This window comes from Petaurus breviceps, unplaced genomic scaffold, assembly GCF_028583685.1.
Source record: "Petaurus breviceps papuanus isolate PSGF00001 unplaced genomic scaffold, PetGlider_PUasm1.0 187, whole genome shotgun sequence".
Lineage (NCBI taxonomy): Eukaryota > Metazoa > Chordata > Mammalia > Diprotodontia > Petauridae > Petaurus > Petaurus breviceps.
This window is the reverse complement of record NW_027185799.1, coordinates 482,850-510,727: the sequence shown is the minus strand read 5'-3', so window position 1 is coordinate 510,727 and position 27,878 is coordinate 482,850. Positions and strand designations below refer to the sequence as shown.

The 27,878-nt window shown below is 40.4% G+C and overlaps 1 protein-coding gene across 1 annotated transcript in view; it reads right to left on the bottom strand.

Annotated features, from left to right (window-relative positions):
* SUSD3 (sushi domain containing 3) overlaps positions 1 to 27,878 on the bottom strand; it is a 66,917-nt gene that overhangs the window by 1,972 nt on the left and 37,067 nt on the right. The window contains exons 2-4 of the mRNA XM_069090585.1: positions 13,599 to 13,787; positions 8,605 to 8,752; positions 2,512 to 2,676 (exon numbers count right to left, since the gene is read on the bottom strand). Coding sequence (XP_068946686.1) covers positions 2,512 to 2,676; positions 8,605 to 8,752; positions 13,599 to 13,787 — 502 coding nt within the window. The remainder of the gene's footprint in view (positions 1 to 2,511; positions 2,677 to 8,604; positions 8,753 to 13,598; positions 13,788 to 27,878) is intronic.

The following is a 27,878-nucleotide window of genomic DNA, read 5'->3' as shown; positions in this document are numbered from 1 at the left end:
TGGAGTTCTGTAACAGTCTACTCTGAGCAGTAGGAGGTCCTTGAATCCTTGGGGGAGGAGAGGATTGGAGAAGAGAGACTTCAGGGCACGGGCTAGATGTTTAGAGGGGCACCACCCCTATCATCAAACCCAGTGTGATTCTTCTGGTTCTGTACCCACCTTCCGCCACCCCCTCTCCCCAAGGATGGCCCTAGACAGTCTGGCAAATGGAGGTAGGGGGAGTACAATTACTTCAGAATTTCACAGCAGGAGAAGGTTGTCTACTCTCCTCCCAGAGTTCAGGGTGGCACTGAAGTAAAACATTCAGAGTGAGGGAGGTAATAAATTTCCCTGTAGTCTGCCCCCAACCAGACCATTTCTGAAACCATACACAGTTCATATTTTAAGAATGATGTTGATAAGCTGGCACCTGTCCAGGAAGGTAGCTAGGATGGTGAAAAGGCTAGAGGAAAGGGCAGAGATGACTCTTTAGGCTATGTGGTGGCCAAAAAATGAATGTTCTATATATTAAAAAAAAATGCACACACATGCATACACAAATGCAGAAAAACCTTCTCAATCCAAAGGTAGAATGTATTGCCTTGGAATGTAATAGATTGACTCTCACTGGAGATTTCCAAGCAGAAAGTAGACGGATGATCATTTGCTGGGGGACATCAGACTAAATCAGATAGATCTGTGGTTCCTTCTGACTTTGTCATTCTGTAAGGGAAGATGGGATCCATGGAAGGCAGGGACAGAATCCTTAAGATCCTAAGATTTCAGCTAGAAGGGACAAAGTCACTCAACATCATCTTTGGCAGTGATGCTGTCTTTTGGTCAAGGGCCTGCTAAAGCTAGGAATTATTATCCCTCATCAAGAGGGCCTTAAGTAATCTGTCTCTTATTCATGTTTAATCCACTATTGACTTGCTGGGATTTGATAGCACCTTATAACAGCTTGAATGATTATCTAGCAGAAACCCCAATACTTTGAGAGAACTAAATTGTCATACCTTAGAGACAGAGATTGACTTTGGAAGGACAAGAAATGTAAAAAGTGGTGTGGAATATTATTAATCCAATTGAATGGACCCTAAAAAGACTTGAATGTACCTGACTCATGTTTTAGGATCTCTGACTTTCTCCAATAGGAGAAGCTGGTATCAGTCACCTTGTTCATTTTCTTCAAAAACTATAGTTTATCATGGTATTTTTGGACTGGAAGAAAAGAAATCCCAACAAAATGCACCCCCCCCCCTTTTTTTTTTTTGCTAATGTCAACATTGCAAGACCGGCAGCTGTTCTAAATGGATTCTAATCTTTCTGTAAAACTAGTTTCGAGGGTAATCATGTATCATTAACTTTATCAATTTTCTGAAATCTTAAAAGCTAAAAATGCAACCCACAGATTTTGGTCAAACCACGCTGTGTCCAAATGCTCTTAATAGCACAAAAGGTGTTTTGATCAGCATGTTATACAACTCTGATCAATACCCCCTAGGGGGCATAGGCCATTAAAGGTCCACAGCAAATTAACAGTAAGTGCTGGCTGACAGGTGAATTACTTTGGGCTTCTATAAAGCACTGTCAAATGTCAAGGGAGAAAGATAGAATTACCAGGCCTTCTTTTTGGTGAGAGGACAACTGCTAATGGAACAGACAAATCAGAACAAACATCTAGATGCCAGAGTATTTCAAGTGCATGGTCTTCCATGCACTTGAAAATGAGGCCCCCACTAGAATTGGGGTCTTCTGAGTTATATCTCTTAGCCCTTATTTAAATTTTAAAGCTTTTAAAATAGAATCCTGGAATGACAAATATTAGAGCTGGGAGGGCCTTAGAAACAAAGAATGTGAGAGCTGGGAGTTAAAATGGTGGTATCAATGTCAAATAGAAACAGAGACTGCTTAACACTATATAAGGATCCTTGCAAGCTGTGTATGAACTTAGAAAACCATATATTAACATTATCTATGTTCTATTGTGTTAGTGGGTTTGATATGTCTCCCTTAGAACAGAGAATGTAAAAAAAAAACAGAGAATGTCAGAGCAGGGAGAGACCTTAGAACACAGAATGTCAGAGCAGGGAGGGACCTTAGAACACAGAATGTCAGAGCATGGAGGGACCTTAGAACAGAATATCAGAGCAGAGAGGGACCTTAGAATGCAGAATGTCAGAGTGGGAATTGCCCTAGTCCAATGTCATCATCTTTCAAAGGATGATACCGAAGCCCAGAGAAGGGTCAGGACTAGCCCACGATCACCTAGTGAGTTTAGTGATCGAGCTAGGGCAGATCCCACCCAGGTCTCTTGACTCCCTAACCCAGCGCTCTTAGCACTAGACCAGGAGCTCTTTGCAGAATGTTTTTAAATATATAAAATAAAATACATAGGAATACAAAGGAAAGTAAAGCCTCGTGAAAATAAAGGTGTAACGTTTTTTCCCCATCCAAGTTGCTGGTCCTCCAAGGGTCTGTGAACATACAGCTCACTCATGCTGCAGCAGAGTGGCCACAAGATACTCTCACCTGGAAAAGCCTGGGTTGTCGTAGGCTGCAGTATCTTCTTCAACACTTGTTGGCCTATTCCCGGCGCTGTTGTTGTTACTGTTGTTTCGACCCTTGTAGCCAAAGTGAGCAGCCTGAATATCTTCCAGCTCTTCACTCCTAAGTTGGTACCACAGCTGCATGTCCCTGGGAGGCCAAATGATAGTTTTTCAGAGTCTTATAGCTGAACACATGCTGTAGAAGCCACCAGGGACCCTCATGACTTGCTTCTGCCTATGTGCAGGGAAAAAAGGTCACACCTTCTTCCGCATCAGGTCTTTGAAATTCACTAGGGAGGTGGGATGGTATAGCAGGAGAGGCCTTGGATTTGGATTCGGAAGAATCTGGGTTTGAATCTGAGTTCTGTCACTTATTAGGTATAAGTAGGTTCTTAAAATTAATAACTAGCTGTGAATTATCAGAGAATGATGATGATGATGCAATTTATATGACATCTTACTTCTTTCATTTGATCCTCATTATAACCCTCTGAGTAGTATCCTTTTCTCACAGAAGAGGAAACTGAGGCTCAGTTATTTCCAGTTAAACAAAAGACCCCAACTTTTTTGAAGGAATCTTTTATGAAGAAAAATCATTGCTAAATAGCAACTCCTCAGTCAAAGCTTTCATTTGAAAACATTTTGTGAAATTGCTTGCGCAGGAACATTCTGATTGCCCCTGCAGATTTCTGTAAATTCTCCATCTCCCCAACTGGTTCACTGCACCCCAGGAAGGCTTATTGTGGCTGCCAATTTAGTTTTCTGAAGGAAATAATGATGAGGTAGAAAGAGGGCCACTGGGGTTGAATCTGAGGAGTGGGCAGAGGCAGTGAGAAGTAGCAGGTCTAGTACTAGATTGGGAGACCGAAAGGCCTGGGTTTGAATGCTTTCTCTGGCATTTATAAACTATAGGACCATCCTTAAGTCTCTTAACTTTTTTGTAGCCTCAGTTTCTTTGTTGCTAAAGTGGGAGAAATAGAATTTAGGGCTAGATATAGAGTCAGAAAATTCTGAGTTCAAATCTTGCCCAACACTCACTGTGTGACCATAGATCAAGTCCTTTATTGTCTCTGAAGCCTCTGTTTCCTCACTGGGAAAATAGGGATAATACCCATAGAATCCTCACCAGTATAATACCAGTAGTATCTACTTCACAGGGTAGTTGTGAAGCTCAAATGAGAAATACATATGTATAAACTTCAAAGAACTACATGAATTTATATTTTATGTAATTATAATGACTAAGTTTGACCGCAGAGAATAGACAATGTATGACCCTTCCTTTAATGTAAAAGTGAAGGACTAAGGGGTATGGAATATTGACTATGGTGTCAGACACAGGTGATTTTATGGAATTTCTTTTTTTCTTCTTCTCTTTTAAAATCTTTCTTAACAAAAGATGGCTTTTCTCTTTCTCTACCCCCCCTCCCCCCCACCTAACATGCTCCCTTTAATACTGACTCAGTAGAAATACGGAAGTTTGATAGAATTTGAAAAATGTGGTCCTCAGCCACACCAAGAAATAATATTTCCTGAAAAGGCATATTTCAATCATTGCCCTTACATGAAAAGTTTTGATTGAGGTTGTTACTAAAAATCCCTGATGCTGTATGGAAGTAGGAAGAAACATTCTTCCTAGATCTCACTGGAATTTCACGGAAGTAGAGAACTAGGAGACCAGTAACTAAGGCTCCCTCTTGTGGTGATCCCCCAAACCAAAAAAAAAAAAAATCTAGCCCAGATTACAGTCATTGGTCAGTTCATAGATACCCTTAGCTCTGCTCAGGGTCAGAAGGCTAATTAATTTAACTGTACGCCATGAACACAGAACACGTCCTGATCAGTTGCCTAAAAATTATGGGCATGAAATTACTGGGGGCTCAGAGCTAAAGAGAGTGTAGGACTGGTTCCCTGCATTGCCAACTGGAAAGACTACTCAGAGTATTGAGGTACATTGGAATCACAGAATCTAAAATACAGAAGTACCTTGGGAGCATCTACTCTGGCCTGCACTTAACTGAGAATTTCTACTACAAAAGAATCAGGAAGTAAGTGGTCATCCATTCTCTGGTTGAAATCTTCCAATGAACAGGAACCTCCTTGAGGCAACTCCATTCCAGCTTTGAGGCAGCTCTAATTCCTGGTATCCATCCTATATCTGTCTCTTGGAAATCAACACTCATTACTCAATATTGGGCTCTGGGGCCAGGAAAAACAAATCTAACCATTCTTATTCCCCAGGACACCCTTTCAAATACATGAACACAGTCATTATCAAATCCTCCCTGAGGCTTCCCTTCTCCAGGTTAAACACCTTCATTCCTTCAATCAAACCTCCTTTTCCAATCCTCTTACCATTCTAGCCGCCCTCTTGTGGTCACACTCTGAAGCTCGTCTAAGGCTCCTTGAAATGTGGGGCTAGAATTGAATGTAGTCTTCACATGAAGACTGAATAGAGAAGTTATATAAGAACTATTCACTTTCTCCCTCTGGATACTCTGCCTAGAAAGGCACTACCTTATTTTGACTGTCAGTATTATACCATTATTCATACCTATCTTCTAGTCTACTAAGAACCCCAGCTCTTTTCCATAGAAACTATTGTCTGGTCACATCTCAAGTACTTTACACTTGTGGGAATGATTATTTGAAATGTAGAACTTCATATTTGTTACTCTTATATTTAATCTTATTTTATTTGGCTCATTATTCTGGCCCACTGGGATCCTTTTGTTATCTGGAAGCTGTTAGCTTTCCCTCCAGGTTTCATGTTGCCTACATTTGACAAGATTGTATTTGACAGTATTGACAAGATCTCTGTGATTTGCCATAGTGATTAATAAGTGCTTGTTGATTGATTAATAAATACTTACTGACCTTTCTCTACTCTGCCCCAGCAAGTACTATGGTTGAGAACTGGCGACCTTCTCATCTGCCACCCAAACCCCTACTGCCCAGATCCTGCTGTCCAAACCCCTGTTGCCCAGATCCCACCAAGATGACTCCCATCCTGACCTCCTCCAGATGTAATCCAGAGTCTCACACCACTCTGACCCTTGGACCCTTTCCCAATGGTTGGCCATTAATGACCATCTGCCATGCCATTGTTCCCCAAGGTACATGGGACCTTACCATTTGATCACTGCTTTGCCTGCCAGAGCCTACATACCACCTGGTCTTTTCATCTGCCAGGAGGCTAAACCTTCCTTCATGCATTATCTCCTAATTAGCATATGAGCCCCTAGAAAGCAGACACTGTCTTATCTTTCTGTTTGTATCTATCAGCACTCAGAACAGGAGTGCTTGGCAATGCTTAACGAGTGCTTTTCTATTTCATTCTATTTACTAAATTAATCTATACCTTCATCCAAATAATTGATTAAAATGTTGACATTGTAGGATCAAGGAAAAATCCTGAGAGTATTCTGCTAGAGACCTCCCTCCAAGCTGATGTCAACTATCAATGACTATATATTGTGTCTAGTCATTCAACAAGTGTCAAATAAACCTAATTCTCCAATAAATCTAATTCTCTAATAAACCTAATACTCTAACACAGTATCTCTCCTGGTTGTACAATAATCTCCTAGTATCTCTTCCCCCCACCACTTAATAGTATTTAATGTTTTCCAATTACATGTAAAGATAGTTTTTAGCTTTTATAAGATTTTGAATTCTAAATTTTTTTCTCCCTCCCTTTCTCCGCTCTCCCTCCCCGACAGCAAGCAGTTCAATAAAGGCTATACATATGCAAAATTATATTAAACATATTTCCACATTAGTCAACTTGTGAAAGAACAATCAAAACAAAAGAGAAAAACAACTAGAAAGAAAAAAGGAGAAAATAGTCTGCTTCAATCTGCATTCAGACTCCATAGTTCTTTTTCTGAATGTGGTTAGCATTTTTCATCATGAGTCTTTTGGAATTGTCTTGGAATTGAACTTTTGGAATTGAACTTGCTCAAGGTTACACAGCCAGTTATTTCTGGGTGGGTGCTAAGTGTCTGAGCCCGGATTTGATCCCAGGTCATCCCGACTCTGGGGCCAGTGCTCTTACTCACTGCATTACCTGGCTGCCCCAAGCCGACAATTGTTTGTGATGTTCTGCGCATTCATTGCTAGCCCCAGCTTATTTTAGGCCAGTAGTTTCCAACATTTTTTATCCCTGAACTCTTTCTGAAAACAACAAAAAAATGTGTTGTCAACCCCTGGGGAAATTTAACACACCACTCATGTTCTTTTCAATTATTTGCTGCTTAAGACACCATATAAGAATTTTTAGTGGCAGGGTTATGCTTGGAGCCAGCTTGATCAGGGTAGAGCTGATGGTCAAATTATCAGAGTGAGCATTTATACCTCAGAAACTGGCAAATGCTAAACATCAGGGCTTGAGTTTGTGTTATTGTTTTATTGATTGTCTAGACTTAAGAAAGAGATGGGGACAATGATAATAATGCAGATTAAACTTAAGTATGCCATGCATACATTTGGGGGGCAGAGGGAGAGTCAGTTCTTAAGCATTTAGCAGCACACCACTGTGCAAACCCTGCAGACCATCATCAAACAATCTCGAGGGTTCACAAATCAGTAAATGGGCTCTAGCACCCTGACACAATTCTTAGAGGGCTACACATAAGACTTTCGTATCTGTCCTTAGTTATTTGCTCTTGCTTCCATCTTCACATTTCATTTTAAAATCTAAATTGGTAAATGAGTTCCCTGTACACACACGCTTTACATTGCTCCTCTTTTCCCTCTTCAGAATAATTTCTACTTCAAGTATTCAGAATTTTACTCATGAGAGCTTCCTGCGCCGTCCAGGGCTGACTTCCTCTGCAGAATTTTAGTCCAGGAGGTCTTACTCACCCTATTCTAAACCCTTTAAAATCATCTCTCTTGAAATTCATTGTCAGGCTATGTCCAACTTATTTCTTCACTATCATAAATTCTAAGACAGAACAGATACTTTCCTGCAAGGTCTCCCATCATTTCTCCTTAAAAAACCTGTCCTTCCTCTGTTGGTGGGAATCAGGTCAATGGTTCCTTCACCTTGTGATGGGATGCCTTCTGTTTCTGCCTCTATAGATAGTCTTCACCCAAATGCTCTCCCAACCATGAGTTTTTCTTTCTGGTCCTTGGATTTCTCTATAGGATTATCCCTTCTTAATATACAGTGTTTTTCAGTTTCCTTTTCTTTAACCTTTTCATTTGAAATAACTAGCCTTCCTTCCTTCCTTCCTTCCTTTCTTGTCTCCATATCTCAGTGAGGCTAGACATACAAGGGCCACACATGAGCCTGGTCTTACTTTGATTGGCACAGGAGCTTTGACCTGCTCCATTTCCAACCTAGGCTGGTTCAGCCCTCCTCAGGCAGCCTGGCTGCCCCTCTGCTCTCGGGACTCACCATATTACTGCTGAACTCAGTTTGAACACTTTATCACCTCAGTCCATTGAAGTTCAAAACTCCTGAATTCAAGAGATACAGCAGCCTCAGACTCCCTGGTAGATGGGATTATAGGTGTGTACCACCAAACCTGGCTGGCTTACTCTCTCAAAAACCATATGTCAAGTATGGCAGGTATGGTTCCCACCCTACCAAGTTTCAATGATATTTTTAGGAAAACAGACCTGCCTCCCAGCATTAGGATCTCTATTCATACTTTGCATATCTGTGTATCTTTTAGTACTGACTCTCTTCTTCTTCAATTAAATGTCTTAGGTTATTTCTTTAAAAAAAAAACTAAGACTGGGTAATGGCCTTATACAGGACTTTTTAAGACTAAAAAGATGGAATTAAAATCAAGGGGGGAGGAAATAAAATCCTTCCCCCAAATCTCAGGAATGTTACAGATTGTAGCCCCTGGGTTTGAAAGATTCAAGACAAGGGATGATGGCAAGAAGTCAGAATTGAATCCGAGCTCTGTTCCTTATTACCCAAAGGACCTGTGGCCAATTGCTTCCCCACAGTGGGCCTCAGGTGCTTCTATAAAATATTCTTATATAAAATGAGGATTTTGAACTAGATGGTCTTGGAGGTCCCGTACGGATGTAACTCCTATGATATGCCAAGATGTACCTTTCAGTTTGACGTCGTTCTTTCTTCTTCACACATTTGAGGAGACAACAGGTTAAAAACGCGACGGACATCAGCAGGATGATGGCACAGCTTATGATGGAGGCGATCACAGCAACCTTAAACCCAAAGGTTTCATACACGGGCAGAGCTGTACAAATGGGGAATGGACATGGAAACAATTTACAAGGTGCCACAGGCCTGATGAATATGAGCTCAGCTTTCAGCTTCCCGCAGAGCCCCATTTCATCCGAGAGAAGCTTTCCTATAAAAGGGAATACAAGACTGCCAGCCACAAAGACTCCTGGAATGCTCTGCTTTGGTTTCCAGTGGAGGCATTTTGCAAAGCAGATGTTGCCTGGTCATATACTCCCAGCAACTGGTCACCACAAATGAAGAGAATGTTAGTCTCTCTGGGGCCCCTTTGCTAGGAAGTACCATCAGATCAAATGCCAGTGCCCTCCCCTCCCCTTTCAATCAGCATAAGCCCAACCCAGGAAACACTGGCATTGGTTCTGAGTCTGTCATAAATGTCACTATTTCCAGATTGGGCAGCTGTTTGCCTGCCAGCTGTTCCTGACCCGTGGGCAGAGACCAAGGATGGTTTGATTCAGCCTGGACCTGAGAAGGCAAAATTGTACTTCACTGGTATTATCTTGAGTCCAGAGCGGTCTTCACTTCAAGACCTTAGTCATCTAAGTTCACCTGGAAGTGATCAGTCTTTAGAAAAATAATTTATATAAACCAAACTTGGAGTAAATTGACAATGGAGAGAGCATTGAACTATTATGTATCTATGGTGTCGAGTTACTTAAACTCTTCAAATTTTGGTTCACTGATCTATAAAGTGTAGATAATAATACCTGCTTACCATAGGAGTACCGGGACAGTCAAGAGAAATAAGGAAGGAGAAGTCCCTTTATTGCTTGAGAAGCACAATGCAATTAAGAGCCTTTACTATTCTTATACTGGGAGAGGTATCTGAACAAAGACTTTTCATTTTCATAGGGTACCACCTTGATGTGGTTGTGAAGGTTGCTTGCTGAGCAAAATCAACACATGGGGAGACAAATATTCTTAAGGGAGACTGTAGCAGCTTGATGAATGCACTGTTTCCATTCTAGAAATGTGTCCAAAATACAGTATACTTCCCTCCCTACCTAGAGTCCAGAATCAAAGAACTATCCACCATATGTAGATCATTAATATGTTACCCTTTCTAAGATCACAGCTCTTAGACATGAGCTACATTTTAGACCGGTGACTTCTTGATGTCAGGAATATATGACAGTCACATCATAAAGAATTCTATAAATATAAGCCATTGTGTTTTGAATATCTTCTACTTAAGTCTTCCTCTGGTACTTCATTGTGGTTTGGAGGTGACCTTGGGTTCCTGAAGGCTGTGCCAGAAAGATATAAACTGGCAGATCCTAACCACACAGAAAATCTTCAAGTACAGACCTATCACGAACTGTCTGTCACCTGAAAGCCAGCCTAGTCAAGCTCGGGGAAAGATCATCAGATTGGCCAGAGTGATGACTTTGCCTATAACAGCAATGATTGAAGATTGTCTGTTTACTGAGTCATAGTGGGTTTATGGCCTGTATTGGTGAAGGGAATATCCATGCTGATTAAATTACATATACCTAAACAAGTTCTCCCCTGCAAAGAAGCAGGTCCTAGAAGTACCACTCTGTGAGGAAAGGTGAAAATGTCTCATCTGAGACTAACCATACCATCAACCTCAGAAAACAGATAAATGGCAGATAAAGCTAGAAGCTGGAGGCAGGGAAAGATGTGCAATGATCACTGGTTCTACAGTATATTGGTTATTCCAATACTGACAAGGAACTGGGGGGCAAAGGCATGCCAAAATGGGATTAAGACCCAACAAGGAACAAGGGCTTTGCATAGTAAAAGACCATTCACCATAAAATCCATTAGGGATTCTTTGTTACCACAATCCAGAAGACTAGACAATTTATTTATTTATTTTTTTTAAGGAAAGCCACAGCTGTTGTCAATAACTTTAACAAGGGCACTGATCTATATCCCTTGTGAGGCTGCCTGGAACCAGCTCAGCCTAGAGCTAAGCTAGCCCAGACCTCCAAGTTATAGGGCTGAATGCATTGTTCACAGAATCACATTTAGAGCTAAGAAGATTTTAGAGATGAACTTGGTCCACCATCAAGGAAGTGAAATGACTTGCCAAGGGACCACATGGGTAATAAAGATCAAAGGTAGAATGTGATCCCTGCTCCCTCTTCTCTACCACTTTAATGAAGGTGAGAGAGCCAGTTGAGATGCCAGGTCAGGCAGTATGGTTACCTGTCTAACTTTCCCTATGGTTTGTGTTTGTCCCTGGAAAAAGGCCTGTCTATGGTCTGTTACTTTGAGCTGCTAGCTGTCTTAAGTTATGGCATACTACCAGAAGGCAGAGTAATGATGATGTCATTGACAAGATCCTCAACAGTTTCCTTCTTGAGACACCTTCCCTATTTTCTTGGGCATGCTTGTATTAGAAATTGTGGGATCCTGAAACCCTTGCTGAGATGAGGCCCTGCCTCACAAAAAATGATCATCTAAGGTCACTGGCCATATGGTTTAACTAAGGTGTCAGTCTTCAAGTTTCCCCTAAAGGATAGAACCAATCAACCAATAGCTAGTGAATATGCTCACTTTACCTAGAAGAGAGCAGCAAGATTTCACAGTAATTTAAACTTCAGGAACTGAGACAATGGAGGCATCTAGAAGGTTAAAGGAAACATGGGTCAGAAGAATGCAAGGAACCCAAAAGCCCTTTCATATTGGAAAGGCTTGGGCCTTTCCTAAGGGTCAGCATAACTAGGTCAAGAGGAACTCATTTCCAATTTGACCACAAGGTAATGAATTTTTCTGCCCTAGCAATTCAAAAAGATGGTCTACTGAGGTGGAGTGTGGTTGCAATCTACACCAGTGGGAAAAGGACCCACTGTACTGAAATCACAGTTCCTTGAGGTTTTGAAGTCAATATTGTCAGCAATAATCACTCAGAATGGGTTACTTCCACTGGTGTCTTGGTATATGTTTAAGAAGTGGCTCTCCAGGGGGAAAAATGTATACTTTAAAACTTTAATCTGTATTAATACTTTCTCTATCACTTTTTTTTTCTTTTTCAGAGGGGGGGAAGACTGGGCAATCGGGGTTCAGTGACTTGCCCAAGGTCACACCGCTAGTAAGTGTTAAGTGTCTGAGACTGGATTTGAACTCAGGTCCTCCTGGTCCCAGGGCCGGTGCTCTATTCACTGCAGCTCCTAGCTGCCCCTCTCTATCACTTTCTTAAATTTAGATAATCAATAAACCAATAAATCAAATTGTGGTGCTTGCTGGATTTCTAAAGTATAAATGCTCACACTGGAAATTTAACGATTCGCTTTCAGGAGCCAGTAGGAGCTGGCTTCAGTACACTCCTGGTTACTTCTGGGATGAATCTGTCAACTACACCTATCTAATTTAAATTGATCTGTGATTGTGGGCAAATCTCTTCTCCTCTAGACCTCTTCTATAAAATCAGAAGGGAAGAAGCAGGTTATAATGGATAGAGATACTCACTTTGAAGCTAGGGAGTCTGGGGTTCTGACACATACTAGCTGTGTGACCCCTGGATAAGCACTTAATCTCTCAGTGCTCTAAGCAAACCTCTAAGGAAAGGTTCATTGGTAGAGTTAAGTTTCCAAAACTGGGCATTTACCAAGGAAATCACAGATTCACTGTCTATATCTGTCCCTAGATTAGATGGTTCCTAAGGGCCCCTACAGCTACAAATCCTTTGATTTCATGATCTTTACAACCTTCCACTTTAGAGTAGTACTTCCTAACCTTCCTTAGACACATGTTTATACCCTATAATCCTCTATCCACTGACTACATCAGATGGGAGTCTACCTTAATTTAAGATAAAAATGCAGGAGAAAATATGGGAGGAAAGAACAACCAGCAAATTCCTGAATTATCCTTCTATTTGTTTAGACTTCTTTTTCCTGGCAGGTAACCCTGGCTTCACATCTTTATTTCTTCTTCTGTAAGATGTGATTAACAATCTTTGCATCATGACTCCAGAAGGTTGTGGAAGTCTTGTTATGTCTTAAAGCTCTCAAAGTGTAAATAATTACTATGGTTGCTCCGTTTCCAAACTAATTATTTGTTTAAATAAGTATTTCTGCTTTAATTGTAGCCTTTCCATAAGAAAGTGACTTAACATTTCCACAAATGTGTTTGCATTTCTACAAATATTGCATTTTCTCTTGGGAACCCATGCTTAATAAATATATTTTCATGTGCTAAATTCTAACAGAAGCAGAAGGCCTTTTTTTTTTTTTTTGCCTTTTGGAGGGCAATTGGGGTTAAGTAACTTGCCCAAGGTTACACGGCTAGTATTTTTGTGTGGTTGTCAAGTGTCTCAGGCCGGAACCGAACTCCGGTCCTCCCAACTCCAGAGCCGGCGTTTACTCACTGCACCACCTAGCCGCCCCTAGAAGGCCTTGCTTAAACAGATAATCAGCCTCATGACAGAAGGATGAGCAGAAGCACAATGTAGAATAATATGAACTATTTTTCTTTCTATGGAGGTTAGTCTTCAATCAGATAGTAACGTTTTAAAGAGGCCTATTCACTTAATGGACATTTACCTCACTCAAAGTGAGAACCTGAAAAGACCTTAGCCTTCAAGGGCCAGGGTCTCCCACTGCATCCTGAGCAATCTCCAGTTGTCCTGATGAATATTAGACCACTGGACTCAGATGGCTCTGGAGGAGAAAGTGAGGCTGGTGACCTTGCACAGTCCTTCCTCACTTAAATCCAAGTCAACCACAAGTCATGGAATCATTTCCCGGATGTCATGGTCCTCTTAGAGAACAAAGGACATTTTGCGAAGACTCTCTTCAGAAGATTGCTTGCTCAGTTAGAGGGAGAGGGCAAAGTTGGGGGAAGGCTCAAGGAGGATTGTGTGTCCTTACCCTTGCATGTTGGTGTTTTATTTGTCCACTCTGTGCCATTCTCTCTCCAGATGCAGCTAGTAATGCCTTGTCCCAGCATCTGGTGGCCTATAGGGCAATGGAACATCAGTACTGTCCCGATGGCGGTGCCATTGCCATGGATTACTTGGAAGGTGCCCCCTTGAGGTGGAAAGGCTTTGCTACACTGACCTGTGGATTTAATCAGAAAGAGCTATTGTGAAGGACCGATACAAATGCAACGAATCTTGTGGATGAAGAATGAGGTGACTAGATTGTAGCACTCAATGTTTTATGTAACTGATGCCAGAGACCAAGACAAGGTCATTCACTACCATTCTCAACTCCATCCAACAGACAAGAAAAGTCAGCTTAGTTAGGGATGTATCGTCGTTTTCCAACAGTGATCTCTTGTGTTTGCTCTATTTCTGGCGATGTTCTATCTCTCTATAATCAGACAGTAAGGACTATCAAAGGCCCTGAAAGGCAGAATCATAGAATGTCATAGACAATCTAGTCTATTCCCTCAATTTAAAGATGAGGAGACTGTAGACCACAGAGAAGAGACTTGTTCAAGGTCACACAGTGAATTATTGGAAGATCTAAGACTAGAACCCAAGTCCACTCCAAACCCAGGGTTTCCCCTCCTCCCCCACCATCATAAAGGCACAGTCAAGTAGCTCCATTTGAAACACAATGGACTGGTCCAGAGACTCACTGGGCTCCTTTAAAACCATTATTTTTTTTAAGCCTGCTTTTTCAGAGCTGTATTTCAAGAAATCATAAGTGAAAACTGCACAAGAGAAAAAGTAAATTGTCCTACCATTTAGAAAAAAATCTAGCCCTCAACTCCAAAATACCTTACAACATACAAGTAAATAAAATTTATATTCCTACAGATAGAGCACCCACATGTAAGGATATAGTCCCCAAGTGGAAAGAGGAACTTCAATGGGCTGAAGTTGTGTGTGGAGCAGTACTTTGGGTTGAGCGGAACATAGTCTAGAGAAACACAGTGGTTCTGGAGTCCTAGGATCAGGATTCAAATTCCACCTTTAATGAGATTTGCTACTTGTGTGACTTTGGACAAATCCCTTCTCCATAGGTCTCTGTTTCCTCATCTGTAAAATAAGGGGATTGGACTAGATAGTCTCTGAGGTCTCCAAGTTTTACTTAAGATCCTATGAATGTCTACTCTAAATTTTTTTTTTAAGTCTGTGCAAACACACTGACCTCAGTTCCTATTTCTCTTCTAGGGACCATCCAGGGACTTCATACCCTCACCCTCCTATACTGTCTTTTAACACTAAAAAAAAAAAGTTTTCTCTTACTAATTTGAGAAAGAGTAAACTTCTGATCTCCATCAATCTTGCTGCTTCTCAGCCTCTGAATGGCTTCTCCTAGCAAACCCAGAAAGAGCCTAAGGCTGCTGATGGGGTCATCCATTGTTATTGGAATTACCTCCTACCCAAATTGAAATGTGAGCTAGAAGCTTTCCCAGCAAGATTAAGGGTAAAGCAAGGGTGCCCACTGTCTCTACCTTTTATTTTACACAGTGATGGAAATGCTAACTATAGCAAGAAGACAAGGGAAAGAAATTGAAGGAATAAACAAAGGCGAAAAGGAGCCAAAATTATTTCTACTTGCAGATGATATGATCTACTTAGAGAATCCTAGAGAATCAATTAATAAAGACAAAAGCTTCAGTAAACCTTGGAAGAGATAGAAAATAATAACAGCAAAATGAATTAAAGGCTTTAAATATATTTATAATTATAGATAAGGGGAAAATTGTCAATCAAAGAAGGTATAGAACAGACCATCTTAACTGTGTAAAATTAAAAAAAAACTTTTGCCCCAACACAACCAAGACAGCTGAAATCACAGAAGATATAGATATGGGAGAGTGTTTGAATTAAATCTTTGATGACTGACATCTAAGAGCTATAGAGAACTGACAAATATGTGAGATTAATAGCCATTCCTCTCTTATAAAATATATTTCCTGAGAGTACAATTCATTTATTAATTATTAAAAGACAGAAGTGTCCCTTAAATTTTCAGGGAATGTACTTTGTAAAAAGGGTTTATTGGAAAGTGTCTGTTGAATCAAAACAAAATTATTTCCATGTACTTGTTTTGTTTTGCTTTTTTTTTTGGAGAACAATTGGGGTTAAGTAACTTGCCCAAGGTCACATGGCTAGTTTTTTTTTCTGTTAAGTGTCTAAGGCCAAATCCGAACTTAGGTCCTCCTGACTCCAGGGCTGGCGCTCTACTGACTGCATCACCTAGACACCCCTCCATGTATTTTTTTTTAATGTGAATAACCTGTTGTAGGAAGCTTCCAGTAAGAAATTTCCTTGGGGTGGCTAGGTGGCACAGTGAGTAGAGTGCCGGCCCTGGAGTCAGGAGGACCTGAGTTTGGATCCAGCCTCAGACACTTAACACGCACACAAAAAAACTAGCCATGTAACCTTGAGCAAGTTACTTAACCCCAATTGCCCTCCAAAAAGCAAAAAAAAAAAAACCCAATTTCCTTTAATCAATAAAGAGGTTTCAAACCTTAAGAGAGTTGCCTGGCACTAAAGAAGGTAGATGATTTGAACAAGGTCCTGAAGCCATTATGTGACAGATGTCACATGTGAACTCAACCACAATTCTTAGGCTGGCTCTCTAGTCACTATGCCAAGCTGCCTCTCATAATTTTTAAATTATGACTCAATAATTTTTAAAATTAAAAAAATTAAAGTGACTTTCTTTAAAAGGGGGAGGGGAAGGGGTATCTAGCTAAGTAATGAGCTTCATCATTTTAAATTTCTACTCCTTCCTACTCCCTAGTTGCTAAGGCGGCCTAGTATCTGTTGCTCTGAGATACCTTTGTTGTTGAGTTTTTTTTTGTGTGTGTGGTGTTGAGTTTTAACCTATGAACTTATATTTTCTCCAGGGTCTAGGGATTTATTCTAGACCAAGATCTACTTAGTTCTGTATCTAATTAAATGTTCCATATCTGGGTCTGTATAAGATCAGACAGAAGGACACAGATCTGAGGGCAGAAAGGAGCTTATAGACATTTAGTGTCTTTGACATGGCAAACATCAATTGCTCCTTTGCAGATATTATACTCAAAGAAGGTCTTAGAAATACAACCTGGCAGGGCAGTTAGGTGGCACAGCCTTCCTGAAGTCAGGAGGACCTGAGTATAAATCCAGCCTTACACACTTACTAGCTGTGTGAACCTGAACAAGTCATTTAACCCCGATTGCTTCCAAAAAGAAAGAAATACAGCTTCTGGCTTCATGGACTGGAAAGCAGTCCCACTGTGGGGAAAATGGAGCTTGTCAGTCTGACAATCTCTCTGAAAATCTGGGCTATATATTATTTTCTTTTAGTTACCTCTATTAGTCTATTATCATCTTAGAAAACCCCTGCTATTTCACCTTTGCTTCACCGGGTGCCAACTTGTAGGGGCTGTATAACATTACACAGGGCCACATTCCCCAGAATGCAGTTTTGGCATAGTAGGACACACCCAGAATCAAGGTCCTGTCTCCATTCTGTTACTAACTGATTGTGTGACTTTGGACCAAGTCACCTGACCTTTCTGAGGTTCTGATGAGGACCAGACATACCCTAAAGTCCCTTCTTCCTTTGAGATTCTAGGAATTCCTGGGGTTACCTACTCTCTCTACTTTCCCAACTCCCTATCCTCAAGACATCAGAGCTTGTTATGGCCATACACAGAAACTTTATTTTTGATATGTAAAAGTAAAATATTTACTATGCTTTTAAGAAGTTTAAAAATTAAACAGTATAAGACCCATGGGCAATGCCTAATTTTTCCTTTTTAATACTTAACCTGCATCATTTCTCCAGGTCTGGCCAGATACCGAATCACAGAATTATAGACTACCAGAGACCAGGCTTTTGATTACCTGGTATCAGAAACTCTGGATAAGGGAGCTCTACCAAAGCAAGTCAACATTCTCTTCTCTACAATTTATCCTTAGGGGGTGGTCTAGAGCACTAAGAGGTTAAGTGATTTGTCTAGGGTGATAAAGTCAGTATGTATTAGAGACAGGACTGGAACCCAGACCTTCCTGGCTTTGAGGTTAATTCTCTATACCACATTGCCTCTTCCCCATAGAATTACCACTCCTGTAAAAACAACACATCCCTTATTACTTAACATGTCATTATAGATTTATTTTTACATTCAGAACAACCCTATGAGGTTGACAGTACCCATTTTATAGATGAGGAAATAAAGGCCTGAGGAGACTAAGTGTAATGTGAAAGTACACAGTAACTTTAGAACTGGGCTAGTTCAAACCTAATCTTCAGCTGTTAAGCCTAGGCCACAACTTACCTTCTTGTAGCTTCACAGGCCAAAATACCAAAATATCATGATTCTATTTTGCTTCTTCCAAACCTAGGAAACCAAAAGGGTGCCTATAAATTGAGAAACTGCTGAGTAAGTTATATGAAGGTGATGTAATACTTCTGTGCAAAAGAGAGGAGGGCAAAGACAACTTCAAAAAGATATAGGGGGCGGCTAGGTGGCGTAGTGAGTAAGAGCACTGGCCCCAGAGTCGGGTGGACCCGGGATCGGTTCCAGCCTCAGATACTTAACACCCACAAAAAAAAATTGGCTGTGTAACCTTGGGCAAGTTACTTAACCCCAATTGCTTAAGAAAAAAAAGATACAGAAAGACTTCTTTGGATCAACAGAGTGAAGTCAACAGAGCAAGGTAAACAATCTATCTTACAATATTAGTTATAAAATGAACATTTCTGAGGACTTTTATAAATAGGCAAAAAATGAAATGAGCAGAACAATTTCTATGAAATGAGCAATTCTGAAAGCTGTACGAACTTAAATCAGTACAATGACCTTTCATTAGACAAGAGGACAGATGAGGAAATATGCTTTCCATGACAAGGTGATAGATCAAACATTCAAAATCACAATGCACATATTGCACACATGTGTACATATGTGACATGTGTGTATACACAGAAACACTAAAGAAATTTGCTTTGCTTGACTATGTATATTTCTTCCAAGGAATTTTTCTTTTCTTTTTTTTCCAATGGGGGGGTTGAGAGAGAAAATAGATTCTATTAATTAAAATAAAATAAAGAGGTGGGGAGGGTGCTACAGATTCACACACTTTCATATGAATTTAATATTATTTTTATTTGTATTCTAATTACCTGTATTTTTAATTATATTTAATTGTTTTACTTTGTTACAAGAGACATCTTGTAAGTCTCTTGGGGATAATCTGTAAATTTTTGTAATGTTAAAACAAAATACACCAATAAAACTTTTTTTTTAAAGAGGGGAAAAAAGCAAATAAGATATTCTATCAACTTTCATTACTAATGCAAAACTGATCCTGGCACAAAATGCCCTGCCTCCTGGCCCCTATACTGAGTCTTACTATGGAGAAGATTCTTCGATATGAGGATGTCATCCCCAAGACATCAGAAACCTAGTTCTCCATCAGGAAGGGAACCTATTTTGTAAGTTCAGGTTAATAAATTATTTGTGGTACTCACTTGACATTAATTCATTCAAACATTTACCAAACATCTACGTGCTGGGCATAGAGGTTTGCCTTGAGTGTTGCTTGTTAAAATGTGAGTTCCTTGAGAGATGAGACTGGGTTTTTATTTTTTTTTTCCTTTTGTATCCATATGTAAAAGCACAGTGCTTGCTGGTACATAGTAAACACTAAATAAATGCTTCTTGACTTGGACACTATGTCTGGATCTCTGCCCTCATCATTTTCTCCTTATCTATGTACATATCATATCCCCATTCCTCCCCCTGGAAGAATGTAAGGTCCTTGAGAGCAAAAATTTCTGTGTGTCTATATCCTCAGCCATTAGCACAGGGCTTTGCACATTGAGCTTATTGAGTCAAACAGAAATGACTAAAACCTGAGTGGTAATCCTCATTTAAGGAGTTAGGTCTTACTGATGATGGAAAGGGCTATCCACATCCAGAGAAAGAACTACAGAGTCTGAATGCAGACTGAAGCAAACTATTGGCTCTCTCTTTTTTGTTTTGTTTTGTTTCTTCTTTCTCATTGTTCACTCCATTGGTTATAATCCTTTACAACCTGTCTAATGTTTAATGTGAAGGTATTTGTAGATCTTATATTTGATTGCATGCCACCATGGAGGGGAGGAGGGAGGAAAGGGAAGGGGAGAAAATTCGAAACTCAAGGGATTGTGGAACTGAATGTTGTAAACTAAAAGTAAATAAATAAAATTTTTTTAAAGGAGTTAGGTCTTAGTAGGGGTCTAGAATTGAGCACTGCATTAATACCATCCAGACCCGACTCTTTAGTTCGATGATTCAATGGAGTCCTCTGTAAGGTTGCCCTCACCTCAGGGAGCAAAGTACAGTAAGGAAGTTCTTGGAGCAAAGAAAGCTGAAGGAACAGTTTAGCTGGCCATGATCTCAGACATGGACTGGTCAAGTGGGCTAAAATAAACAGACTTAGCTCCTGGTTCCTCATTTAGGGTTTCCAGTTCCTCATTCCTAGAGGCCCAAGGAAGCTGTTTATTTCTTACCAGATACAAATTACAAAAATTAGACAGAAGAGTGAGACCTTCTCTACCTTCTGGTTTGCTATTAGTGTCTCCTTTCAGGTTCTAGGCTTTCTATTAAAGAAAGGGACAGAGTGAAGGCAGCCTTCTAGGTCCTGCCCCACCCCAGGGCAGTCTGCTGCTACTCTCTCCACTATTCTCCTCCAAGGTGAAGAGAACCTGGAAAAGCCAACTAGAGATGAGATGAGACTAAGAGGGGCCCAGACTTTATGATATGGCTGGCGGCTGGGAGGAAGAGGCAGCATTCACTCCTATAAGATCCAAGTCACTCGCCTACTATTCTGCCTTGAGCAGGTACTTATGTTCCCAGTTGGAAGAGAAGGGAGAGAGACAACATGTGTAGCCACCGACATGTTTTCTAACATAACTAGACACGATGTTGTATGGCCCAAGGCTGAGTTAGTTTATCCAGCAAAGACCTCAAACTGGCATTTTAAGGTTTTATTTTTTAAAAGTCACAATATATTTCAGTAAATGGTAAATTCATTGAGAGCAGGGAATGTCTAAAAAAATTATCTTTTGTTTTTTACATTGCCTAAATTTTCCATGTATTCCTCCCCCCCTCCAAGAGCAATCCCATATAAGCACACACACACACACACACACACACACACGCACGCACACACACACACACACACAAGAAAAGATGAAGAGAAAAACAACTGGCAAAAATAATCACTATTCAAAAAAGTCTGAAAATATATGCAACATTTTATGCCCATGGACCTCCTACTACTGCAAAGGAGTGAGGGGTGTCTTCTTTCAATTCTTCGAGATCATGTTCTTTGTACTTTGCATCATTCATTTTGTATTTCCTTGGCTCTGCTTAGTTTTGCTAAGACTTTCTAAGATTCTTTGTATTCCTAATTAGTTTCTTAAAGCAGAATAATATTCCATTACATCTCTATGCTAGGGTTTGCTTGGCCTTTCTCCAATGGATAGACATCTAACTTTCTTTCCAGTTCTTTGTTTCCACACAAAAGTGCAGCAACCTCTTCAGGTCAATCTTCTTTATCAGTGTCCTCCTCAAATTACATGACTCTTTTTCTTTAACCTCTGTAGTCTCGGGTCTATCATGGTGCCTCCATCAAAGTAGGAGCTTAATAAATGTTTGTTGAATTGAAGTCTAATGATTTATGGGGCCCTCAGGGCAAAGGGACAGATTAGACAAAGATGCTGATGCTACTCCAGGAGAAAATGCCTTCAAGGTGACTAATTCGATCAATACTCCTAACTCCCCAGCACTTCATCATGCCTTCCAGCCTGCAATATATGGGCAGGATATATGGGCATATCTCTCAGGTGTCAAAGAGATCAGACAGACTAGTTTGAATGACACCCCACACTCCTCACCAAAGGAGTTCTTTTCACCAACCAAGCATTAGATACCAAAATGCAATGATTTGGGGGCAGCTAGGTAGAACAGTGAATAGAGCATTGGCTCTGTAGTCAGGAGGACCTGAGTTCAAATTCCATCTCAGACACTTAACACTTATTAGCCCTGTGACCTTGGGCAAGTCACTTAACCCCAATTGCCCTGCCCTCCCCTCTTCTAAAAAGCAACATACAAAGAAAACAAAAACAAACAAACAAACACAAACAAAATGCAGTAAGTACCACCCTCTTGCTAAAACCGTCCTGAATTTCCTCCTCCCAGTGGAGACTGAAGACCTTAATGCTTGGGGTTCCCTGTACACATCCTTGGTTGGAGGTCTGTAGCAGCACCCACACTGGCATACCCAAAATGGCTGTTAGCACAGGTTCTTAGATCTGCTTTACTAGGAAAGATAGCTATTTAAGGGGTCAACAATCTTTTTTAAATTACATTCACTAGTTCAGGAGAAAAAGTCAGCACCCTGAACTTCAGAGAAAATACAAGCAGAGAAATAAATACCAACAGACAGGCCTCTGACTGCCTCAATCAAATCAATATTGCTGTACACTTTACATACATCCCTGGATTGAGAGCCTTTACATCTGAGCAGTCGGTGAGCTCTGAACATACAGTCACTCAGAATTTCCACCAGGGGATCACAAGATCCTTCTCATAAGCGAGCCACCCAAGGCCAAATACCAACTCAGAGTATATATACACTTCTCAGAGCCAGAAGGCATCACAACCCTCATGAGTTGGTGCCTAATTAGAAATTAGGAAAAGGTATGAAAGCCTTCCTAACAAACAAGCCTCCCCTAAGCAAGTTTCCCTTAATGGATTCCACAATGAGGCCTATTAATGGTCAGGGAAGATCTGAAATCCCATAAACATTACAAGGTCTTCCAGTTTTAGGGGTGTCAGCATCACCCCCATATGTGATCGGGGGGTTCACATTGCTGCTCCAGTTTGGAGAGTGACTGTTGCTGTCCTTGCTTGGGGAACTGGATCTTATTTTTACCTTATTAATCCTTATATTCCCCTCAGTTTCCTCTTTGGTATCTCCAGTTAAGCCCTGAAATGTAAAACTGACTATTGCTTTCAGCACTGAATGGTCTCTTATAATTCTTTAACACTTTCTACCTCCCATCCCCATCCCAGCAACATGCTACTAAGTTAGGACAGCTACTAAGCACTGAATAACAATAAAGATAACAGTCAGTCAGTCAATAAGCAGTCAGTTCATAAGCATTTATTAAGCCCCAGTTATATACTAGGCAACTGGGCTAAGCACTGGAGATACAAAGAAGGGGGGAAAAGTCCCTGCCCTCAAGCTCACTTGTTTCCTCTAAGGAGGAAACAAGCAAACAAATATGTACAAAGAAGCTATTTATAGGATAAATAGGAAATAAGAGAGGGAAAGCCCTAGATTGAAGAGGGATTGGAAAAGGCTTCCTGTGGAAGGTGGGATTTTAGCTGGGACTTAAAGGAAGCCAGAAGGTAGAGATGAGGAGAGAGAACATTCCAGGCATGGGAGACAATCAGAGAAAAGGCTAGAAGCCAAGAGATGGAGTGTCTTGTTATAGGAACAGCAGTGAGGCTTCTGAATCAAAGAGTATATGGGGGCTGGTGTAAGATTTTTGTTGTTTAGTCATGTCCGTCATGTCTGACTCTTCATGACCCAATTTTGGGGTTTTCTTGGCAGAGATACTGGAGTGGTTTCACATTTCCTTCTCTAGCTCATTTTATAGATGAGAAAACTGAGGCAAACAGGGTTAAGTGACTAGGCCAGGGTCACACAGCTAGTAAGTGTCAGAAGCCAGGTTTGAATTCAGAAAGATGGGTCTTCCTGACTTCAGACTCAGAAGTCCATGCAGTGAGCCACCTAGTCACCTAGGCTAGCTTTTGTAGCCTATGTAAGGTTACTACCCTGTACTTTATTAAATATGGGGGTGACATGGACAGACCAGCACTTAGAAAAATCATTTTGGTGGCTGAATGGAGGGTGGGCTGGAAGATGACAGTAGTAATCACACACAGACACATGCACACACACACATAGTCCTTAAGTTTTGCACTGAACCTAACTTCACTTGGTCCTTACAATGAATCTATAAATACTATAGATACTATGTTTGTTTTACAGATGAGGAAACTGAGATTCAGGTTAAGTGGCCACAGCACACAATAACTGTTGGATTTGAACCCAGGTCTTTCTTGACTCCAGGATTAATGATAGTCTTTCTATTAAATCATAGTGGGACCTATCTCTCTGGGACAGGGGCTGATCCAGGGCAAAACTGGAAAATCCACGCATTTACTCACTGAGTACCAATTTCATGTAAAATTCTGCTTGCTTAATCCTCCTACACAAATGCCCAAGTTCTTTCATGTGGCTCTGGGTTTCTTCTTCCAGCGCAGAAAAGATCAGTATGAAAAAACATCAGAAGTGTTATAAGGGCTTCCTATATTAATCACCTCCTTCCAAGTGTTCCCAGAGAGAGCAGGCACAGTATTTAACACAAAGGAAGAAATTGTTGATGGTAGAACTGGGGCCCAGCACCCTACAAATTATACATTTTAGGCAAAGACTGCCTGAATCCTATGCTTAAGTCTCACCATTAGAAATCAATTTAAAAAGTGAAAGAAGACTTCACTCAACATTTTTTCACTCTTCTTCTCAACATGAATTCCTGTAAAGAGACCAGAGCTAAGAAATAAACATAGCAGAGGGGCAACTATCTACATAGAGGGTAGACTTGAGCTGGGGGGAGCGGTTGGGAAGCCTGCTTGTTCATGCTTTTACTCAGGGAACCTCTACAGTAGAAGAGTTTCTGAAGCCAGCCTCCAGGAGACAAGAGCTGAGCAGTGAAGTACACTCCCTCCTCTCAGCAGATAGGTGGGCAACAACCATAGGTGCAGAGCGAGGTATACCTTTTCAGACAAGGCCAAAGCGGCTGTACTTCTTTGTTACAAGAGGAAGTTCTATGATAGGGAAAGAACGTCATTGGAAAGGACAGCAATGTCCCACAAGACAGAGCCAAATTGTGGAGGAACAAACCAGGATTTTGCCCTTCATCAGTAATAAACTCAGGCGTAGTTTATTAGTAAAAGGGAAACTATATAATATATGTTATATATATGATATGATATCATAGATATGATATGATACGATACGATGACATACACATTCCTCAAATGTTCTTGTATTGACTTACCCCAAAGTAGAATTGGGTTTTTGAGGGTAGGGACTCTTTTTAGCCTTATAGCCCAAGCTTTGCAAGGTGTCTTTTACACAACAGACACTTACTAAATATTAATTTAATTGAATACCTAGAGAGAACTCCAGAGAAGGGAGAAGAAATGGCCTCAGAGAGAACTAGGACCAGTGGGTTTTGGAAGCAGGAAGCACCTCTCCCCAAAGATTTCAACTTAACATAAGAATAATGAATGAAAATACATTTATTAAGCACTTACTAGGTACCAAGCACTGTGCTAAGCCTGATGGACATGAATACAAAAGCAAAGGCAGTCTTTGCCCTTGAAAAGTATATATTCTATCACAGGAAAGTAGAGGCCAAGGAAAAGATGCTTTAGTTTAAAGTGTTAAAGGGTGTTGAGTGGGGTCATAGGAAAGTAGATTGACACATCTCATCAAGAAATAATGACAGAGTTGATTTGAACATAATTCCAGGATTGGGGTAGGGGGTGGGTGGGAGAGGAGTGAAGAGTTGATAATGAGGTATGGGGAGGACTAGTGGATATCAAGGTGGTCTGGAGTAGGTAATAAAGTATGTATGACTAGGGCTGTCTGAAATAGTGAGCCATGTGAGGAACAATAACATAGTGGATATATTGTAAAAGACTGACTATATTTCCCTCCCTCCTATCCCACCTCCCACTTGTTCTATTCTCTACTTTGATCCCGTCCCTTTTCAAAAGTGAGTGCCGTTTATTATTTTGTATTGAAGTTATTTGTGCATGGGCTATGTCTAAGTCTCCTGGTTCCATTTCCTCCATGAGGGCTGGGACAAATATCTTAGGAATCAGCTGTGAGTCAAGAGCCCCTGGAGTCAAAATATCAGAATGGCAGCCCTGCTGCTTTTTAGTTGGGTGACCTAAGACCAGTCACTTAACTTCTGGCCTCAGTTTCCCTCACCTTTAAAATGAAAGGGTTGGTTTAGAAAATCTCAGATGTCCCTCCTAGTCCTAAATCCTACGATCCTTTGACCTGGGCTCATTTTGGGGCTTTACATATAACCAGCTGTGTGACCTTGGAGCAAGCAAGTCACAACCTCTCTGTGCTTTAGTTACCTCATCCATAAAAAGGGAGGGGAAGAAAGGAAATAAACATTTATTAAGTGCCTACTGTGTGCCAGCCAGTGTGCTAAGCCCTTTACTACTATTCCCTCATTTGATCTTCACAACAACCCTGGGAAGGAGGTGCTATTATTACCTCATTTTATAGTTAAGGAAACTGAGGCAGATGAAGGTTAAGTGACTTGCCTAGGGTTACACACCTAGGAAGTGCCTAAGGTTGGATTTGAACTCAGGTCTTCCCAAGTTCAGTCCCCAGTGCTCTGTCCACTGCTCTACCCAGATGCCTCATTACCTATTACATAGAACTGTTGTGAGAATCAAATATGATCGTGTATATATAGAGATATAAAAATGTCAGCTCTTTCCTCAATATAGTCTCTACAGTAAGCACTTACTGATTTCTGTGAAACTGAATTGGTGCTGATAATGCATTAACTGGTTATGCAAGGCTCAGTTTCCCCACTTACTCTATGTTGATAGCATCAGTATCTGGATCTGACTCACTTTATTCCAATCCAAATAGGCACCCTCCCCCTTTTCTATTTTTCTAAAATGTTCATCAAAATGAAATATGAAACTGTAAATGCTGAGGGGAAAAAAGCTGGTTGAACGGCAACAAATGCAAAGATAATTAGGCTAGCTAATTGCTCACATTTCAAAAATATTCCCCAATGATTTCAATGAATAAATTTGTTTGGCACCTAACTATTTTTTTTCCTACCATAGGAAAAAAATATAAATAAAGTCACAATACCTCCATACCCTCAAATTAAGTAGGTGATCTCATTTGAAAGCAGTCTTCCTGTCCTTGCCAATCAAAGCTTTATATTCATTCCAAAGGGCCAGATTTAGTTTAGGAAATCATCAGAAGATTATATCCTGAGGCCATTGACAAGAATTATTCATCATATTGATGGAGCCACTTTTAGCCATGGGGAGTAATAGAATTCTAGAAGGTTCTATCTGGAATCGACATTAGGTAATATCTCTTCTCTGCTTAATGGATGAGTCCTGTTAAAGCATCACTGACAAGTGGTCACCAGCATCTTGAACACTGCCAGTGATAATGAAATAGCCAGTTCTACTGCTAGACAGCTCCAACTGGCAGGAAGATATTCATTGTAATTACCTGCCCTAGAACTCTGATCTTAGTTCTCCTCTCTGCAGTGATAGAGAACAAATCTAATCCCATTTCCTCATGTAACAGCCCCTTGTATATTGGAAGGCAGTGTTTATGACCCAGCTAAGTCTTCTTCGAGCTAAATAATTAATTTAATCAATAAATGATTATTAAGCACCTACTGTAGCATACTGTTTAAAATTTTTATTTTCCTCCAATTACAAGTAAAAACAATTTTTAACATTTTTTTCAAAGTTTTGAATTCCAAATTCTATCCCTCCCTCCTTTTCCTCCCCCCTTCCTGAGACAGTAAGCAATCTGATATAGGTTATACGTGTGCAGTCATGTAAAATATATTTGCATATTAGTCATTTTGTGAAAGAAAATTCAAATCAAATGACAAAAAAAAAGAAAGTGAAAAAATAGTATGCTTTGGTCTGTATTCAGATGCCATCAGTTCTTTCTCTGAAGGCAGATAGCATTTTTCATAAGTCCTTTGGGATTGTTTTAGATTGTTGTATTGCTGAGGATAGCTAAGCCATTCTCAGTTGTTCATAGCACAATATTGCTGTTTCAGTGTACAGTGTTCTCCTGGTTCTGCTCACTTCACTCTGCATCAGTTCATACAAGTCTTTCCAGGTTTTTCTGAAATCATCCTGTATTGAGCACCATTAAACATGAAGGGAAATGAAATGTAGCTAGGACATATTGCCTATCTCATAGAGTTGGCAGTTTAATAGGAATACAAAAGATCTTGACAGGTCTAGTTGCTAGACCAAGGGGTTCAATCTAACAAGATGAAATAGGAATAAATAGAAAATCCTACACTTTGGTTATAAATAAATAAACT